This window comes from Centroberyx gerrardi, chromosome 2, assembly GCF_048128805.1.
Source record: "Centroberyx gerrardi isolate f3 chromosome 2, fCenGer3.hap1.cur.20231027, whole genome shotgun sequence".
Lineage (NCBI taxonomy): Eukaryota > Metazoa > Chordata > Actinopteri > Beryciformes > Berycidae > Centroberyx > Centroberyx gerrardi.
Genome location: NC_135998.1, coordinates 9,991,673 through 10,012,201, shown reverse-complemented (window position 1 = coordinate 10,012,201; position 20,529 = coordinate 9,991,673). Strand labels below are relative to the sequence as shown.

At 40.9% G+C, this 20,529-nt stretch overlaps 1 protein-coding gene across 2 annotated transcripts in view; it reads left to right on the top strand.

Annotated features, from left to right (window-relative positions):
- The window catches only part of ehmt1b (euchromatic histone-lysine N-methyltransferase 1b), a 42,370-nt gene extending 22,527 nt beyond the window's left edge, over nucleotides 1-19,843 (top strand). For both annotated transcript variants that reach the window (XM_071918751.2, XM_078286784.1), the window contains 17 exons: nucleotides 1,939-2,222; nucleotides 3,852-4,084; nucleotides 4,608-4,823; nucleotides 4,944-5,026; nucleotides 5,191-5,297; nucleotides 5,779-5,901; nucleotides 6,265-6,366; nucleotides 9,824-9,928; nucleotides 10,957-11,111; nucleotides 11,287-11,457; nucleotides 11,743-11,887; nucleotides 12,033-12,110; nucleotides 13,008-13,123; nucleotides 14,434-14,520; nucleotides 16,073-16,151; nucleotides 17,771-17,946; nucleotides 18,388-19,843. In XM_071918751.2, the coding sequence (XP_071774852.2) occupies nucleotides 1,939-2,222; nucleotides 3,852-4,084; nucleotides 4,608-4,823; nucleotides 4,944-5,026; nucleotides 5,191-5,297; nucleotides 5,779-5,901; nucleotides 6,265-6,366; nucleotides 9,824-9,928; nucleotides 10,957-11,111; nucleotides 11,287-11,457; nucleotides 11,743-11,887; nucleotides 12,033-12,110; nucleotides 13,008-13,123; nucleotides 14,434-14,520; nucleotides 16,073-16,151; nucleotides 17,771-17,946; nucleotides 18,388-18,577 (2,450 nt within the window). In that variant the 3' untranslated portion in view covers nucleotides 18,578-19,843. The remainder of the gene's footprint in view (nucleotides 1-1,938; nucleotides 2,223-3,851; nucleotides 4,085-4,607; nucleotides 4,824-4,943; nucleotides 5,027-5,190; nucleotides 5,298-5,778; nucleotides 5,902-6,264; nucleotides 6,367-9,823; nucleotides 9,929-10,956; nucleotides 11,112-11,286; nucleotides 11,458-11,742; nucleotides 11,888-12,032; nucleotides 12,111-13,007; nucleotides 13,124-14,433; nucleotides 14,521-16,072; nucleotides 16,152-17,770; nucleotides 17,947-18,387) is intronic.
- The last annotated feature ends 686 nt before the right edge of the window (nucleotides 19,844-20,529 follow it).

Sequence of the window (20,529 nt, the reverse complement as noted above, 5' to 3'; positions counted from 1 at the left end):
CAAAAAGGCCACGTCTGCAAAGTGCGGTACAAGTGCGAAACCCTATTCAATTTCTATGAGCAAAACAGTGGCCGTCTCACGTTTCACTGTTGAAACGGTTAGCCAATCAGAACCGAGGGTCGTTAATATTAATGAGCCTTAAAGACACAGCAACAAAAACAGCCTGTTTTTGGTAAGGAATGCTAGAAAATAAATGTGTAAAAATGGTGTTTTTGGTGCATGACCACACAAACATTTTTTAATGGACCTCAAGACATAAAATAAATCACTGGAAAGTGTAAAATATGGGACCTTTAACATGGTCCCTTAATTAAATTAAATAGAAAAAAAAACTCTAGCAGGCTAATTGTTGCTCAACCAATGTTAATATTAATATGCTAATATACTATGTAAGTCACGCCCCTGGTTCCACTTTGTAGTCATTATAGTCCTTCCGAGTGACACTGAGCTCTGTGGCGCCATTTTCTCCAATAAGTTCCACTCAACACTGATTTTCTGATTGCGGCTGTGTCAAGGTAAGTGATGGAAAACGTCAGTGTTAACTACTGCATTTAAGACAATTGTTGAATAGAGATATTACAAATGAAACTGTCGGTCGGCGAATGCCTATTCACCTCACTGTGTAAAGGAAGTTTCTGATTGAACTCCTAAAATGGGGGAATGTGCTTGTAGTCCTTTGTAGTCTTTCAATGTTTCATCAGGGAATTTAAAAACTCTCTATGCACCACAAGATCTATTTAACTGCGCCATGAAAATACAATGTTGTCACCCTGTGCATTCAAAAGTGTATAGCTATCATTGATGAAAAAATGATTGCCTTGCGACGACATAATGCTAATCGTGGTTCCATTGGGTTCTATTAGCGGAATGCTAAAGAGTGGAACCCGCCCCTCCCTGTTACAGGAAGTTGCGTTTCGTCTGCCACAGTGTCCAGTACTAATGCTAGTATCCACTAACGTTGGCTAGATTTCAAATCCAATACGTCATCAAAACATCATGGTTAGCTAACCAGATGTTAGCTAGCTAACAAGCTGACATTATCTGAACACAAAATCGATCAGATTTATCAGTGGCAAAATGGATGAGTTCCCAGTAAGAAACGGCACAGAAATTAACCATGTCTATTCAGTTGTGTTGAGATGACCAATTTGTACATTAAACACAGTCAGCCGCTGTTTCCCAAGAGCTCACCTCCACTACGGCTTCCAGATGGTGCGTTGTGTCACTTGAAAGCCCTCTAGACAAACAAATCCAATCTGGTAACTGGTATCAAGGTGCTGTTTGCTAACTTGTTATTTCTGTGGTAATGTATTTTTAAAGTACACAGTTTCAATTAAATATACAAATTGAAACTCCATGGCTAGCAGCAGAGCAGGTTTATGATGTTAAACTGCGAGAGTTCGATCAAGCACTCTTGAAGACCTGTACGAATCATTCAGTTGATAACTTAAAATTGCCGCGTCATGGGCTCAGTGCCGCCCATGATGATAGTGATTGATCATCAAATGACCCCAACAATTTTTTTGCACTATCCAAACTAAAAACAGGTTCTGACAGACCATCCTTCTGCACTGGTACAGCGAAAACGAAGAGTGGAGAATGGCCTGGCTAAACAAGACTAGCGTAGAAATAAACCTGACTTTTTCGGTCTTATGTCTGATTTGACTTGCCTTTGGTTGCTTCACTTGACTTGAGACTTGACCCTTTTGAATTGGGACTTGTGATTCAAACATGTGTTACTTGGTCCCACCACTGTCTGATAGTAATTATGATGTAATATGATATTTTCGATATGTTCAGTATTAACTCCCTTGAATCTGTGCAAGCCCATTTCCGTAGTTCCACCCAACCTATGAATTTGGGGATTGAGTCCACATGCAGATAAACTGAAACTAATTTTGTGGTTGAGTACTAAAACAGAACTTCCCTACTATGCAGGCTTGTCGGGGTCAGCAGAAGAGGAGGACTCTGTGCAGGAGCTTCCACTCTGCAGCTGTCGTATGGAGACACCCAAGAGTCGAGAGATTCTCATCCTGGCGGACAGGAAGTGCATGGCCACGGAGAGCGTTGACGGACAGCTGACCCGCTGCCAGTGCGCTGTACTAAAACATGAGATGATGCGTCCCTCCAACTCAGTTCAGCTGCTGGTTCTGTGCGAGGACCACCGGAATGGCATGGTGAAGCACCAGTGCTGCCCTGGCTGTGGCTTCTTCTGTAGGGCTGTGAGTATACACTTATATGTTGAATGTTGGGCATTTAGTTGACAATCTTGTCCTATTTTCAACCTTAGCCTTACTTTCCTAGTTTTAGCCATCATGATTATTGTATTCAAAATTTCATCATTTATTTCACTGTAGAGGTTTTTGTGGCGCGGAAAGTGCTGCTCTCCAATACACATGCAATCTGTCTCTGTCTCTCTAATCTCTAACAACTGAACCCAAAAAGCGATTAAAACACACCATTCAACACTAACACTCTCACTGCAGGTACACATCTTTAAATGGCTGCAATTGAAGAGTTATCACGACATTTCAGTTATAGTAGTCCATTTGGTACTTTTTAGCATGGCTCACACACTTCCTTGTTTATTTTAATAGCTGCTGGTCTTCTACCGCGTTCTCGTCATATCGGAAGAAGCGTAAGAGCAGGATTTTGTTGTTTCAGCTTGAAACTGTTATTTACATGTTTTACTTTTTGGAACGCCCACATCAAAAATTATTTGTATGTAAGAATTTAAAATCAACCATAAACGAACTACAGTAGATAAACTGCAGATAAACGCCTTTCGTAAGTATGGTTGACTGTATTGGTGTGAATTTAACTGATCATTTTGAGTCCATACCTTGGACTGCCGACATCGGTGGATTCTCTGTTTACTGCTTGTGTTGACACACTTCTGCTGGTTGACACCTGCGGAACTTCAGCAGGGCGGCATGCTTGGAAGGCAGCCTCCCTACTTACACACTACCCTGCTGCACCAGGGTGCAATGCATTACAATGCACATTTCTCTGCATAATTGTCTTAGTCTGGACCGTAAATTTGCAGATCTGTAAACGGCAAGCACCTGCTAACCTGTAAATCTGTCAATAGTTAACATTGCGAGAATTCTTTCACACCAATAAGTCTGTATCAGCATGACAAAGATATAATTTTTAATCTTCAGTGATGTTCTGTTTGTTCTAACCTATATCCTTTGCTACTGCAATGACCCAATTTCCCCATGGGGATCATCAGTTTAGTCTTGTATCATTACATTAAAATACCATGTAATTTTTGTTTGCAAGTTTGAAAATGGTGTCTGTTATTTACACTATGTATTAAACTTGGTAAGCGGTGCAGTGTTGTCCAAAAACACTCAGGCTGCTTTGCATGTAATGTAGCTGCAGCTGTAGAGGGAGGTAGTGAGTGACAATGGTGCATCGGTTATAAGGAAGTTACACTAAATAGAATGAGTGAAATAAATTGGGCAATAAATTGACGTAGTGAGTAGGAAGACCATGTCTCAACTAGAGGACCCAATTTCAATTTCCTTGTTGGCAAGTATGCACCTGCTGCTGCAGTGTCCTTGAGCAAGACATTTAATCCTACCAGCTCTATGGCCGCTGTTCTGTGGTTGACCCTGACCTCTGACCTCTCTGAGGGGGAGTAAGCGTAAAGAGAATTTCCCTACAAGGATCAAGAAAGTATCATGCGTTTAATCATAGGTTCAGAAGGTGCTGTGGGTTCAATAAACCCTCTGATCTTTACCAAAAAAGTAGAGAGGACCATCATTTTGGGGGGTTTTGCTTAATGAGACTTAACTGTTTTTGTGTCTTTTTTTTTTGTTTTTGTTTTTTGTTCTGTGCTGTAGGGGACATTTATGGAGTGCCAACCAGACATCAGTATCTCTCACCGCTTCCATCGTGCTTGTGCCTCAGTGCTCAAAGGCCAGAGCTTCTGTCCCCACTGTGGAGAGGAGGCCAGCAAGGCCAAGGAGGTCACCATAGCCAAGGCTGACACCACCTCCACTGTGCCCCTTACACTCGCACATGGGCCTGCCACGCCTGCGGCCCTCGAAGGCAGGGCAGACACCACCACTGGCAGGTAAGTTGGCCACTCTGCTGTCAGGGTTGGGAGGAGTGGTAGCTCTGTCACTAGTAGATGATTAAGGAATGGTATGTGATCGTGTCAATGAAAACTCTTTATTAAAGTCTCCATGAAATGAACTCCCATTACTTATACTTCCATGGAAAACGGAGTATCTTTCATGGTGACCTCATGCTGCACTAGTAAATATAAATTTCTAACCAATAAAACCATCAGATTTCTGAACAGTCCTGCCCTCCACACCACTCCCATCAAATACAATTCTCTCTCTCCCTGACTCATATTCCATTGTTTTAAACTTTTGAATGTTCCCTCACTGTCCCGCCCCTTATGTCCCGTAAAGATGCCATTTCATGGGGTCTTTAACCTTTTGCTGAACATGCATGAGTAAGCTAAAGGCTGCAACTTTTTCTTGTAGTTTCCACTTCAGGGCAAATTGAGACTAGTTGTTTCTTTGAAAGAAGCACCATTCATGCACTGCTCAAGTAAAAAGCATTTTCTTGTTTGTTTCACTTTCCAGCTCATCTCGCCTAGCTCTAGGTGCTGAACTTAGTGGCAGGGCAGACAGCTCGCTGTCCATTCGCACTGGACATGGGCTAGAAATCCCTGCTATTCCTGGGGGGTCCAGGTCTGGAGCACCGCTGGCTGGGATGGGAATAGCGTTGACAACTACACTCCCTCTAGGACCACCTAAAGAAACTCTAGAGAGCATTCTCTTAGCTCTCGACACAGAGAAGTAAGGTGTACCACTGGAGTGTCATATTGATTTCCCTCAAGCGATATGCAGCCTAGACCTTTGAGATTTACTTAAACCTTAAAAGCACTTAATTTTTTTCCCATGCTTGCTTTTTACTAGGCCCAAGAAGCTGCGTTTTCACCCCAAGCAACTTTACATCTCAGCCAAACAGGGAGAACTCAAGAAGGTCTTGCTCATGCTGGGTGCGTTAATCCCACCTTTGGTTTTCATAACAGTCTTACTGATACTTTCTTCAAAAAACATCCTGTACTTCTGTTTTCATCATGTAGTTTTTATCTGCATCTCACTTCATTTTTGATGTTGATTATTTGTGATAAAGCTGCTTCTCTCCCCGTTTATCTCCCAGTGGATGGTATAGACCCTAACTTTAAGATGGAAACTCAGAATAAACGCACCCCACTCCATGCTGCAGCTGAGACAGGCCACCAAGAGATCTGTCACATGCTCGTACAAGTGAGGCTCATTTACTGATGTTATTTTCCAGTTTTTGCCTTTAAGTATTTATTCTTGTGTCCACAAACATGGTGTCTACAGGTCCTTAAAAGAATGTCTTAAAATGAAATGTTTAAATTAAAGGCTTTAAAAAGTCTTAGATATAGTTTAGCCATCAAGTCTTAGTTTTTTTATCCAGTCTTTTTATGTCCCACCACCATGATACATGGGATGCAGGACATTATGTCGTCATGGTGACATCTGTGTGTGTGTGTATCTGTGTGTTGACACATTCTTGTGAACACAATAACTCAAGAACAATACATGATTGAAACGTCATACTTGCACCACAGGTTCCCCTTGTTAGATGTAGATGATTTGATTTATCCAGCACCTTGCTGGATAAATTAACATATTTAATGTGGAAAAACATGTTGGCATGCATACTATGCTCTGCTCTCTACATACATGTCCTAACATGTTCTGGTCTTGCCCCCTTTAGGCCGGTGCAAACTTGAATATGTGTGATGAAGATCAGCGCACGCCACTGATGGAGGCCTGTGAGAACAACCACATGGAGACGGTCAGCTACCTACTGAGAGCAGGAGCCAGTGTCACACACAAGGTAAAGCTGCGTGACTTCTGACCAGGGCAAGAAACTTGTTCGTCAGCCAGTTACAGTGATGACAGGATTCAGAATTGAATTTGCCAGTTTAATGTCTTGGCCTCCAACGTAGCTCATAGAATTCAATTCAACAGTGAGACATTCATGTCTTAAGAACTTGTATCCTGTTTCTCCAAATAAAAAGAAAATTGAAGATTGATTCAAGAAGAAGATTGATTCAAGGCAAGCTGGCTACCTGCCAAAGTGACTTTTAGAATTGACAGATCATTTCATCACATGCACCTCCATTTAAATTTTTTGGAAGATGCTTATCTAGAGACTTTAGAGATGTTTAATAATTTTGATTCATTCTCTTTTCCTCAGGATGTAGAAGGGTTCACATGTCTCCACCTAGCGGCAAAGTCTGGGCATTACAAGATTGTTGAACACCTCCTCTGCACAGGATTGATAGACATAAACTGTCAGGTTGGTACTTTTTCCCCTCCATCTCTCATTAAAAGAACATGATTTTTGGAGATTAACATTTTCCAGGGTTGAAGTTATTGTGCAGGTTGCAATAGGGGGTGTGAGATGGGGGGGGGGGGGGGGGGGAGATGGACACAGCTGACTGGCACAGGGGTCACTGATGGTGTTAAACAGTCCAATGGCCGCAGGCACAAAAGAACGCCTGAGGCGCTCCGTCCTGCAGCGTGGGAGGAGGAGGCTGTGGCTGAAGCTGCTCCTCATCAGTCTCAGCTCATCATAAGCCGCTTTTCCACCACATGGTACCGGCTCAACTCGCCTCGCCTCGACTCTACTCGCTTTTGGTAGTACCACTTGGTTCCCCCCCACCCCCCACCCCCCGCACGACGCTGCATGAAACTCAAAATTACAACAGCTTTTAGCCTGCTTTAAAATCCCCGCTATCGCTGCCGGCAATGATGACGATTCTCTCTGACCAATCAATAGTCTGCAGTGTTTTCACATCACCTTTTGGTATCGCCTCAGCTCGCTTGGAACCTTGACGGAGGTGCTACCAAAAAAAGTACCAGGTAATATGGTACCTGGTACTTGCCCAATGGATAACCAAAAAAGGCGAGTAGAGTCGAGTTGAGCTGGTACCATGCGGTGGAAAAGCGGCAATAGAGAGGGTGACAGGGGTTCTCCAGGATGGTGCTGATCTTTCCCCTCATCCTCCTCTCTGCCACTGCCTCCATACTGTCCCACCACAGAGCTAGCCTTCCTCACCAGCTTATTCAGTTTGTGGGCTTCCCCTGCCTTGATGCCGCCTCCCCAGTACACCACCGCGTAGAAGAGTGCACTTGCTACTACAGACTGGTAGAACATGGATGCTAAACTAAAAGAAAACCAAAGTATTATTTGATAGAAATCTGTCACCTTACGCATTTTCAGTGCCATGTATGTAATCAGGTACTGTGTGAAATATAAATGAATGAATGAATAGATGAGAGCTTAAGAGTTTCATTTAAAACTTAAACACCTTTTTTGTCTTCACTTTCATTTTTATTTTCTTTTTGATGGCCTCATACCTGTGTGTCATCACATGGACATCACAATAAGTTTCAACTAATGTTGGGCTTCTTAACCATCCAGGAATCAGAGGTGGAAACAGGAGGAAAAGTTTACTGAAGTTTAGATGTTACCACTTTGTGTAGAGCCAGTGTACCAGGCAGCCAATCAGCAGCCTTTCTGGTACAGCACCTTTGTTTTATTTTGATTTTGGTTTGCTCATGGTCAGAGAGTATACAGTGGTCAGCAGGGTCGAAGCTTGAGAACAGGCAAAGACCAAACACTACATAACCAAGGCATTCAAATGTTATAGTCTCAAAAAGTTAGTGGCCAGTGTGGTGGGTGACCCTTATTGATTTATCCACAAAAGACAAATTTTACTGGTATTGGTGAGTGGTAAATGGGACCCTGTAAAGGTCAGCATGGTTAACATGACATGGTAACATACCAAATACCTAGAATCTGGTTCATCAGTGATCTGAGAGTATGTGGTTTAGATGGAAATCGATAAGCGGGGGATAAGTGTGTACCTCAAATGAATGTCCTGTTGTTTTCCGCTGAGCCTGTATCTCTACAATGACCAGCTCTAAACTAGAATGTAGAGTTTTGACCCATTTGCCCAATGCAGTGTTAAACATTTGTATTGAAGTCTATTTGGGTACATTTACTATTTTTCTAGTCTACTCCAGTATAAAGGGAAAATCCCAGTGTTTGCTCATTTCTTAAATTTCAGCTCTGTGTTGTATGTTCAACATGCCATTTATTTTAATTTGGAAGTGGAAGTAGAAGAAATGTTATGTTACAGACTGGTTTTATTGGAGATATATAGACATGGTTTGGTTATTTTGATGACAAACGGATACATTCGTTCATGCATTAATATTTAATGTAGCTAGGACCAACATACTGGTTTTAGAATAGCAGGCAGTGTGTCACAGCCTTTGATCTGCTGTAAGCTGCTCTCTGCATCACTTGTCACATGCAGTGAGTTTGCTAGCTAGCAGAAAGCCTATTTTACATTTTTTTTTTTTTAATAACAAAAGCTCACCTCTATTTGGCAGCTACAGCTTTTTGGCAAAGATGCCACTCTTGGCCAACTCTTTTTGCTGCAGAAATATTCCCTAACTTTGATTTATTATAAAAAAGAAGGCTCTGGGGCAGGACCCTAGTGTGTCTGCCAGTGGTGGTAATACGCAATAAGTGAGTTTATTTGGTAATTCTGTATGCGATTTTATGGCTCTTCTAGTTTTCAATGGTGCAACCTATTTTCTGTGGAAAAATTCTGCAATCAGAAACCTGGGGAGTTTCTGTATCCCCCATAACCTCTTGGGAGAATTTAGTGGGAGTGCTATCTAGGGGACAAGAAGATGGTCTCATATGTGGCACAGTATCGAAGGTCCTGCAGTGAATTGATAAAATATGGCTTAGCAAGTCCAGACTGGGGTATTTTAGTGAAAGAAACTGGAGGAGTGATCTTAGGTCTGTTACCATCAATTTTCTTAGCAAAGCAGTTTCAAAACTTAACAAAGACAGCAGTAGGAAAAGCAAAATCTTCAGCAGGGGCAGGTTCACAAAGCCCTGCATTGGTGTTGAATACAAACATTTGGCTGTTGCATCTTCAGTTTACTACCAGTTATCAAAACCTGCCTGACAAGAACAAGAAGGCTCTTTCCCTGTAGAAAGTGAACAATATTAAATTCCCAATGATAGATCATGGCTTCATGTTTTTGGAATGTTTGTTACTGGGTTATTTGATTGAGTTGCAAATTGATAGCATCCTATAGGTGGCAGTAATAGTAGTGCAACCTTGAATTACATATGTAGCCTAATGACAGACTACGCTTGGAGCAAAGATCTTGGGTTCGTCAGAAGTTGTAAAGAAATGGAGATGACTGAAGTGTGGTTATTTCTGCAGTTCGTACAGATCTCTCAAGGTTGCATAGCACAGTACCTTGCGTAACATTGTATATCATTTGTGTGTTTCCATCAAAGGCTCTGTGATGCCAGTAGACCCTCTGATATATGTGTGTGCCTGTGGGAGTGTGCAGAGCGTAGAATAAGAGTGCACCATCTGATGTGTCTGTTTGAAATGTCTGACCTTGCTGCAAGTAGGTAGCCATTAAGGTGGCTGTGACGTAATGGCTCAGTTCGTCCTTGGAAGAACCCCTACACTAAAAGTTTAGTGTTTGAGTGCTCTGATAAAATGATATGCTGATATGGGAATGGGAAATTGATAAAATTGCTCTTTCAGAATTAAATTTAATATCATCTTTGTGTATTGGAAAATAACAGACATGCTTTTGTTGTCGAGGTGTTTGCGGAGATCTTCAATGCTCCATACTTTTTGTGTTTCAACTTCATACAATTGATCTGACATCAGTTTGCTAAGCTTAAATGCATTCTTCTTCTTTAGGATGATGGTGGTTGGACAGCGATGATCTGGGCTACAGAGTACAAGCATCTGGACCAGGTGAATCTGCTTCTGTCTAAAGGGGCTGACATCAGCATCAGGGACAAGGTTGGTATGCTGGGGCCTCAGTTTGGTATGTCTTTTAGTATATGATGTGTAACATTTTGGGGTTTTGTTTGGGCTTAGAAAAATGGCTCAGTCCCATAGGCAATGCTGATCTATTTTAAGGCAACAAAATTATTAAAAGGTAAGAAGCTTCAAAATGTTGGATTCTTTCAATGGAAACTCAAGTTTTCAGGGCTTTTCTGTTGAGAAAATGAACTGAGTATGATCTGATTCTATTCAAAAAGGCAGCAAAGAATGTCAAGCCTTGGAAACAATAAGAGCCACATTCAGGTCGGGTAGTCAGGGAGGAGACACTTCACTTTATATCTATATATATCTATATATATCTATATATATATATATATATATATATATATATATATATATATATATATATATATATATATATATATATATATATAGTATATATGTGTGTATATATATATATATATATATATATATATATATATATATATATATATATATATATATATATATATATATAATTTTTTTTTATTACCATCATGGTGTGGTAATATCACCACTGTTCTTTATTGAGCAGTATTTAATTAATAAAATAAATTAGAAGTATTTTTGTGTAGTTAACTACAAATCTTAACATCTTAGCTGCCATTTTTCACACAACCTCCATAATTATCATCTTGCATGCAAATTAATTTTGATGACATCACACATTGGGAGAACATACTTCTGGGTTTCTCATTGATCGGTTTGCAAGGACTACTGCAATACAGTGTATGGCGATATACAGTATATAGCAAAATCTTTTGATTGCAAGACAACACATAATCGGGTATTTTAGAATAAATCACTAATATGCTGTAAGCTATGTTTGCCAACATTAACTAGCAAGCCAAGTAACCTAACATTTCTGTCACTGCTTCAAATGTGCCATGGGACTGTACCCAATCTGTACTTGTATAGTCTTGTGTTAATAATTTAATAACTAAGGATTTATAGCCTAATATTATCTCATTAATTATTGCTGAATACGGCCTGTCTTTTTCTAGGAGGAAAACATCTGCCTTCACTGGGCAGCATTCTCTGGCAGTGTGGAGATCTCCGAGCTGCTCCTGAACGCTCACTGTGATCTCCAAGCTGTCAACGTCCATGGAGACTCTCCGCTGCACATCGCCGCACGGGAAAACCGTCTGGAATGTGTCACGTGAGTTGTGGGTTTGGGGAAACATACACTCTCACTCTTTAGGAAAGGTTTTGTAAATTGGAAATTAGATAATTCATTGTTCCGGTAATAGTGAGAACACAAGGATTCCCCCAAAAGAGGAATTTCCATGTTGAAAATGCTGATGGTCAATGAAATCTGGTCTTTGGTCCCTCAGGCTCTTCCTGTCTCGAGGAGCAGATGTCTTTCTGAAGAACCGTGAGGGGGAAACTCCTCCAGACTGCTGTAGCCACAACTCCAAGGCCTGGGTCACCCTGCAGGCTAACAGGAGGGACAGGGAGGCCAAGAACAACAAGCCCACTCAGGGGGAGGAAAAAGTCCTTTGCTGGTTGGTCTAACATTTTACCATGCTTTGCCCATCACTGCAGGGACTAATGAAAGTTAATCTCCAACCTACACATGGTACAAGATTCAGGGTTCATGATGTCAAACCCTTTTACAGTACTTCTCTCCTTATTTTCACTTCATACTCAATCTCTCTCAATTTGGTGCATTTGCATTACTTAATCTACATTAGGGAGTCATTGTCGTCTTCACTGACTTGCAATTTTTCAGATTTCCTGGGATTGGTAAAACTGTGATAGCCGCTAACCAGTCCCTGCTCCATTTACAGTGACATAGCTCGGGGGCATGAGAGAGTTCCCATTACTTGTGTCAACTCCGTGGACAGTGAGCCTTATCCAGACAACTACAAATACATCCCCGAAAACTGTGTCACCTCTCCCATGAACATTGACAGGAACATCACACACTTACAGGTGAGTTAGACGGGCAAACCATTACATCGGAATTACTGGAATTGTCGAGGGAAATAGATGCTCAGGATTTTTGTCTTGGTGATATTGGCATGCAGGGCAGTGTGAAGTGACTATTGCTTTTCCTCTCTTCATCTGTGGCTCACAGTACTGCGTATGTAAGGAAGACTGCTCGGCAAGTATCTGCATGTGTGGACAACTCAGTTTGCGCTGCTGGTATGACAAGGTAAGGATGAATGTTATGGATTCAAGAATATGAGGATGTGTGTGTATGGTATCAGTTTCGCAGAATTTAGATCTAAGTTTATAGGACATAAAAGTGAAATTATATTTGAAAGGTTTAAGTAATTATAATGAAAATGAACACACAAAGTACTTTGTACAACTCTTAGACAAGCTGTAAGTGTTGGGATATAATCTGACTGCATTATTGAAATCATCTCATGAGCATTAAACCAGGTGCACCTCATTTGATGATGTCTGCTCATTGTCGTCTCTAATCCACCATGTTGTTCTTTATGAACTTCCCTTCTGAATAGTACTAATTAATTTGCTTAGAGAAGCACAGACCCTTGGTCTCTGATTTACTCTTTTTAGCTGAATTGGTGATGCATACTATGTGTGGCACTTTGCAATCTCTTAACATCAGCATGGGGATTAACATGCGGATCTCATCACTTCTCATTCACATTTTCCTATCGGTATTGCAAGTTTCTGTTTGGCAACAGTCAGATATTTTAGTTAGTTGCCTATAGCAAACTGGCAATGCTGCACCATGCCCTGTAAGCAAGCAGATGCTCTTTGGGACAGGTTCAGACATTGAAACAATAGCAGGTTTGTTCCTTTGTTGACACTACTGTAGTACTCTGCATAAAGAAAACTCCAAAACATCTGAGGCAATCGTTATAGTATACTATAGTATACTATCTGTTATAGTGAAGCATTAAAATGGCATTATTTCAGGTTATGCAAGGTCTTTGAAAGGTTCAGGCTGATTTCTTGTCTAAATCAATTTTGGTATAATACACACAGGCAGACTACAGAATCTTGTCTCATTTTAAATATAATAATAAATCCATGGAACCATCATAACCAGTATGGTTTTTTTTTTTTTACCTTTTAGGCTGGTCGTCTTCTACCTGAATTCTGCCGAGAGGAGCCTCCCCTCATCTTTGAGTGTAACCATGCTTGTTCCTGTTGGAGGACCTGCAAGAACCGCGTCGTGCAAAATGGACTAAGGTATTTGAATTTTGATGGAACTGATGGAAGTACAACATGCATACACAAATACAAGTAGACAAACTCATTCATCTTCTTTACTCTTATGAAGTGATTTCTCTTTTTGTTTTTAAGGCTGTCATGGGAAGCTAGGGATGGGGAAATGTCAACAGACATAGGCCAGCAACTCAGTCCCAACAGAGACAGTCAGCACCGGCCTAAGACCTGACCTAGTATTGTCCAACACTCAGCAAACTGTTTACTGATAGCTATGGTAGCAGAAGTGGGTAGTGATGCACTGTGCTCAGCTCTTGATGTAATTGTCTTGCATAATTAAGCTGTTTGCTGATATAATAGTTTCTTACCGCTGAGTGTGCAGTTTTAAGCCAGTGGTGTCAGCCATCCCTATTGTTGAGACCAGTTGCAAGGCTAGATATTGTTGATGTAATTTTGTGACTTATAGGTGTAAGCATAGTGTAGATAGAGGATAGTATAGATGCGTATGGTTCTGATTAGTGTTGAGAGCGGATGTGGTGGGGGGATTGGTTCCGGGACGCCAGAACTTATGGCTCAGCTACACCGGGTGCATTTCTCTTCCGTCCGTTTGTCAGAAGGGTCGGAATAGAGACGCAGCCATTTACTTCAATGCACCCTGCTTGCAGCACGCTGCCAGATCAGATCTATATTTGAACCATATAAATGTGTATAAATGCCAAGATATTGCTTATTATTTATCACCACATCTGTAAACAAAATAGAGGATACATAAACCAATGTCACTTAAATGTTGGAGATGAGGTTATCTATGGAGCAGCTGAGAAGCTTCTATTTGGCAACAGTATGCCAGCACTAAAAAAAAAGTGACATAAGTACCCTATATGGTACATTAAAGTTCCTCACAGTACAACTTGAGTTGTTTATGGAAAAATAAGCAAAACTAGATAACTGTGTTAACTTACACATGGGTGAAATGTAGATAGGCGTAACACAACCAGCAGACAGTGGCGGAACAAAAACGGAGCTGGTGTAGCAGCGTAAAATGCCGTGCTGCAGCAAGTTCGGATATGCAAATGTTACGCATGCTGTGTAGTTTAGGCGCTATTGTTGAGCGTTTATTGGTGTTGTGGACCTAATTCAACCAAACATCTGTGATGGGAGGTGCCCACTTGATAACCCATCTCCTCTTTCATCCAAGCCAAGGTTTCTACACCGGTGCTCACCTCTTATTGCACAAGGGATGGTTACATCACATCCCGTGCATTGGTTAATGTCTGTTTTGAGGAGAAAAACAAAAAAAAACTGTGGAACTGAAGATATTCTGCATCTTCCAGGACCAGGCTTCAGCTCTTCAGGACCAGTAAGAAGGGCTGGGGCGTCCGGGCGCTGCAAGACATACCCCAAGGGACCTTTATATGCGAGTAAGTCCCACCATTTATTTCCTCAATTTTCACACATACTCAAAATTTTGGCCACACTTTATTTGGATAGTCCAATGCTGATACTCAACTTACTATCAAGTGACTTTAATGTGTCACTAAATAGTCTACTGAGTTTCAGATGATACTCACAGTTGTGTGAAAAGTAGTCTGCTGATATTCACTGTCTGGGTTAGGGTTAATCTTGGGGTTGCGGTTACAGTTAGAAATGGGGTCAAGTTAGGGTTAAATAGTCAGTAGAGATGCAGCAGATGGGCAAGTGACCCTTTGTTGAACATCTACTTTTTTTCAGATAGTTGAATATCAACATTGAATTATCCAAATAAAGTGTTACCATTTTTTTTACCTTATGCCTTCCACTCATATGACTCCTGCTAGTGAATGCACTGTTGGTATCGGAAAACAACAGTTTGAATTATGACATTGGTTTGATTTTGGATTCTTGGTATCTTACAATGGCCCGATCCAAATGTCCGGACTTCAAACTTGCGGACTATGGTTTTACATATGCTGATGTTGACTGAAGTGCTCAGTGTAACTACGTGAGTTCGCAAGGAGTCAGGGGTGCGGGACTGCATACAAGGGGCGAATGGGACGGATGTCTCCCCTCGCTCGTTGCCGTGGATACCACCGATGCGGAATCAAGAAATCAAGCAGAGCAGAGAAGTCCATTAGCCTTACAGGCTGATTACAGTCAATGTTGGCTGAATATGCTTTATCATATAAGTAGATGTTAATAACTTCCACAGGAATACAATCTTTGGCTGTTTTTCCGTCATGTTTGACTTCTGCCTTTGTTTGTGTCAGCTGACCTATTACATCTGTCGTGCAATGAACGATGGGAAATATTGCCAGAGAAGTCTGTAAGGTAGCGGATTTGCTGGAAGTCTGCATGGACCGCCCCAAAAGTCTGCATGAGAGCCCTTACAGACTTGATAAATTTTGACAGTGGACGGCCCTAAAGTCTGCACGTCCACCGAAGTCCGGACATTTGGATTCAGCCAATGATCCTACTTTATTGTTTGGGTGTATTTCCTTATTCCCATAGACAAGTAGCCATATGACATGATGTCATGTCAATATTTCCCACGTAGCTGCAATGGAGTTTGATAGCAGAAAAAGTTCAAACTCTAAAACAAAACATAGAAAATCACTAACTGAAGTAGAAGGGTTGAATGAAAGTGGGTACACCAACAAAACCAATTGCAACACTTCATTACAATAAGTCCTGGAATGCAGTGAACATCACAAATTGATATGAACAGTGTAGGAGTATCAGATGGTGGTTTTCTTTTTAACAGATGAGCTTTGTTTGATTACATTTAGAAAAGCAGATCCTTTGACATGTGCAAATGTTAAACAGAATATAATTTACTCTACTGGATAATGAAATGTACTCTCATTCAGCAAAGAAAGGTATCCAGAATGTATTGTTTTCAAGCCTGTATCAGTTTGAAGTATTGGAACCAGTATCAGCATTGAAAAATTTCCAATGATGCCTCGCGCTATTAACAAGTCACTTCCTTTTGCACAGGTATGTAGGGGAGATAATCTCAGAAGCGGAAGCAGAGATGAGGCAAAATGACTCCTACCTGTTCAGCCTGGATAATAAGGTAGAGTATCAACAACACACCCTTGGGGAAGTACGATTAGAGGGAAAACAGTGCAACTTCAGCATGTCGAAAAGCACCTCGAGTCTAAGTGTTGGTGTGATTTGGGAGATAATTGTTAAAACTCACACTCTGTTACTTACCTCAGTGTTTCCCACACATAGACTTTACTTGGGCGGGCCGCCCAGGTATATTAACGGGCGCCAAAGTATATTTGGCGACCCATTTTAGCATTTTTTATTTTTATTTTTTTATCCGTCCGAGAGAACGACGCCATCCGCGATCGATTAACTAGTGGACAATCTCCCCTCGCTCTACCCCTCCAGGGTTTCCCACACACAGAAAACTTTATATGAAACTATATAATCGTAAAACTGCGTGTAGAGCATTGATTCGCTCAGCCCCTAATTGCTCCACGCGACCTTTCTCTCTCGCTCGCTCTCGCTCTCGCTCTCTCTCTCTCTCTCGCTCACTCGCTTTCTCACCAGACCCGTCTGTTCGCCTCCCACTGCACACACGTGAGGGATATTTTTTTTCCATGCCAAGAAGATGGCCCACTGAATTCCCGAAAAGAAGAACTAACAGTTAACGTTACTTGGAATACAGCTGAGTTTCCGAGATTAGCACGCTGTATAGCCTAGCTGCTAGTCAGTATCCACTGAGTGGACTGATAACGTTAATATTAACTTTTTAACTCTGATTCTGAATGTTTGCTCCCTCAATCCAGATTAATATTGAAAAATAAGGACTCGTCCTGAGGAGGAGCAGGACAGTCTGGACCAGAGGAGCTGAGCAGTAAAACAGAGTAGATAATAATGTCAAAGGCTGTAATGTAACGATGTAAAGATACAGGAGAGACTGACAGCACAGAGAGATGCAGCAGGGCAGAACAGCAGATTTCTCTGTAAAAGGGGTCTCATTTCTATTCTTCACCTTATAGACAAAAGCAAGCAACAACAAACAGAACAGTGTAGCACTACTTTATATTTTTAACTTATGTTATCTTTGACACAAAGTACTTTAGATATATACAGGTTAGTTATTTGTTTGACAAATGGAACTATTTAAAATGGAGTACATTAGATAATTTTTCAGCCATCCAGGTAGTGGGATCCTTTATTGATATTAGCCTATAAAATATAAGAGAATACAAGAATAAAAAGGCACTCACACCCCCCCCCCCCCCCCCATATCCAACCCACCTACCACCACAAGTACATTCGAATTCTGTGGGAAACACTGTTGCCTATCATTTGTAACAGAAAGTTTAACTAATAGTGTGTTGGTATTAAAATCTTAGGTGTTGGGGGGGGGGGGGGGACTGAGATTAATCCAGTGAAATTGCTAATGTACCCTGCTCTGTGCTGGCAGAATTTAATTTGCTATTCATTGATCAAATATTTTTGTTCCTGTTTCTCAAGACCCTTGCTTGTGTATTTCATCAACCACTATGGTATTCTTCTGATACATTTTAACCTAACAGGATTTGAACCTTTTGTTCTTTTATAAGTACTTCAACACTCAACTTTGTGTACTTTAATTTGAGAGATCTGTCCATGCAGAATTCTCCTTTCAGCTGCAGCGCATTTCATTTTGAGCCTTTCGTTTATTTTCCCTCCCAGCCGAAAGATCTATACTGCATCGATGCCCGTTTCTATGGAAACATCAGCCGGTTCATCAACCACATGTGCGAGCCCAACTTGTTTGCCTGTCGAGTCTTCACAACACACCAGGACCTTCGTTTCCCACACATTGCCTTCTTCGCCTGTGAAAACATCAAGGCCGGAGAGGAGCTTGGGTAAGACTTTTGGTTTTTTTTAAGGACATAAAGAGATCACTTAGCCAACTGTTCTTGAGAATCCCTGCATGATGCATCATGGCATCAACTGTTCAAATTAAATTGAAAGGAACTGTGACTCAAGCAGCATGGGGACACCTCATTTGGTGTCTGGTTTTATACTGTAAAACAAGACGTATAAAAACCACATAACTCCAAAAATAGTTTCTCGGGAATTAAAACAATAATTTAATTGTTGATGCCCATGTACAGTATATGTATATATTTTTAATTATACAGTGGCCATGGCTGTGTAAGTTTTACATTTAGGTAAGATAAATGAAAATTGCCATATTTGAAGTTGGAGGGTTTTTATCAACCCCGGGGGTAAGACAAAGGTAGGTTTTGAGTCTGGATGGTACAGTAATATAATCAATTCGCTTTTTCACCTCCCTGTCTCAGATTTAACTATGGTGACCATTTCTGGGAAGTCAAAAGCAAGCTGTTCAGCTGTGAATGCGGCTCCTCCAAGTGCAAGTATTCATCATCGGCCATGGCCTTGCTGCAGGCGGACAGCACACCTGAGGACCAGCAGCAGCCAAGCGCATTGCCTGACACCAGCTCTTCCACCAGTCCTTCCAGCCCTTCCTAAGCCCTGCTCCCAGTCATCCACCACTACACACACATATATATTAGACTTCTGGACCCATGGAGGGCGGTCTCCATCCTCCATAAACTCTCCAACCTTTATCAACGAACTTGTACTGTATCTGCAAATCTCCCCTTTCTGATTCAAATGATGGACCATCACCTTGTTAAGGACTATCAAGCCCATCACAAGTCTAGACACACAACCAGATGCACAATCAAATCCTGCAGAAACTCACTACTCCTTTATTCAACCTTGTGTAACATGAACAGTAGGGGGCAGTGAAGACACGTACAGCAACAACAACACATCACAATCTGTTTCCTTTAACAAGACAGTGATGGTCTTTTTTTCATGCATTTTTCTTTACTGGGAAGGAGAACTTGTTTTTTTTTTGTTGTTTTTGAAGGAAAATTGGATTGAAATGATGAAATGGCTTTACATATAGTCATGGTCAAGGAATCGGTCTGGGGAAGAGGGATAAGTTGTCTTCTGCAAAGCCAACCTCAGCATACAGCTGGGTGCAACTTGTTTGACCTGTACGGTCATTTATCATGTATCATTCCAGCAAAATGAGCTGAAAAAATTTGAATAAATTGGCCACTTTTTATGTTTTTGTTTTTCTTAAGCAATTTCAGAAAGGATGGCTCTCTTGTTAAAAATTTGCCACACTTGTAGATTAATTGACTACATTCACTCGAAGTGAAAGACAAGGAAATGGTGCAGAAAACATTTTTTAGTTTTGTTTTTGTTACTCAAGTGAATATAGCTTTTCCAATAAGCAGTTTCTGTGTACCATTCCGCAAAGATGAGGTGAATATACTTTGAATAAATTGGCTGACCTTTTTATTTAGCATGTTTAAGGGTTATCTTATGCGTCAAATGTTTTGCCACAGCTGTGGAAGAATCGATTTGATTTAACTCACATGGAGTGAAAAACAAGCAAATGGTGCTGACAAAGGTTTTACTTTTGTTTTCATTTTATATTACCCAAGTGAATATAGTTTGTAAAATAAGAGAACGTTTTAAGTTTTTTATGTTTAATTTTATCTCCAGTTTTCTAACTGTAGTTACTGTAGTTAGCCTGTTTTAATTTTGTTTCATGAATTTGTTGACAGAAGCCAACCCATTATCCTCATGTCTTTTTAAATGTTGTTAGTAAAGCAGTGACTGTTGTGCAAAATCTTGAAGGTATAAATTTAAAAAAAAAAAAAAAGGTTATAAAAATGCACTTCCTTTACTTTCTGTTACATATTTCTGGACCGTGAACCATCCATCTAATTGGTTGTATCTTTTTCAATAAATTTACTACTAATGCATTAATCCTGATATGGGTTACTTTTTGCCAATTTGGAAGGCACACCTATTTGCTAAAATGTTAACTGAGAATGTCATGGCTGAATGTTAACAAATACCACATTGCTGCTCATTTTTATTCAGCATTGTCATTTTGCAGAGATTCATCAGGTCTAGGTAGATTTTGCTTTTTAGCTCTTTATCTCATCTACCACAAGCACGCTACTAAAGGAACTTCAAACCCCAGCCTGCAGTCAATTTGGCCCGGTATGAACTGAGCAGCAGTGCAGTTTTGACAGACAGGCTCGGGGCCTGGCGCTGAAATGTTTCAGCAGCTGTGGCATAACTAAGGCTGACACTTCCCACACTCCATTTGCCTTAATGAGTTTAGACTTTCAAAGCCTCTCATTTGTTTTCTAGCAGTCTGTGCTGTGATTTCAAGAGCCGCTGAAGAGCTCTTTCAAACTGATGACATAAGCTACAACAAAACTCAAACAGGGAGGAAAGTTCATTCCAGCGTGTATTCTGGGGTGCTGCAAAACGGGACTTTCATTAGCTGCTATGGTAACAAACAGCCTGTGGGGTGTGGATTCAAAATGTCTGCAGTCAGGAAGTGACTCTTGACTGTGCATCTGCAGGCCTTTTAGGTCTCATAAACT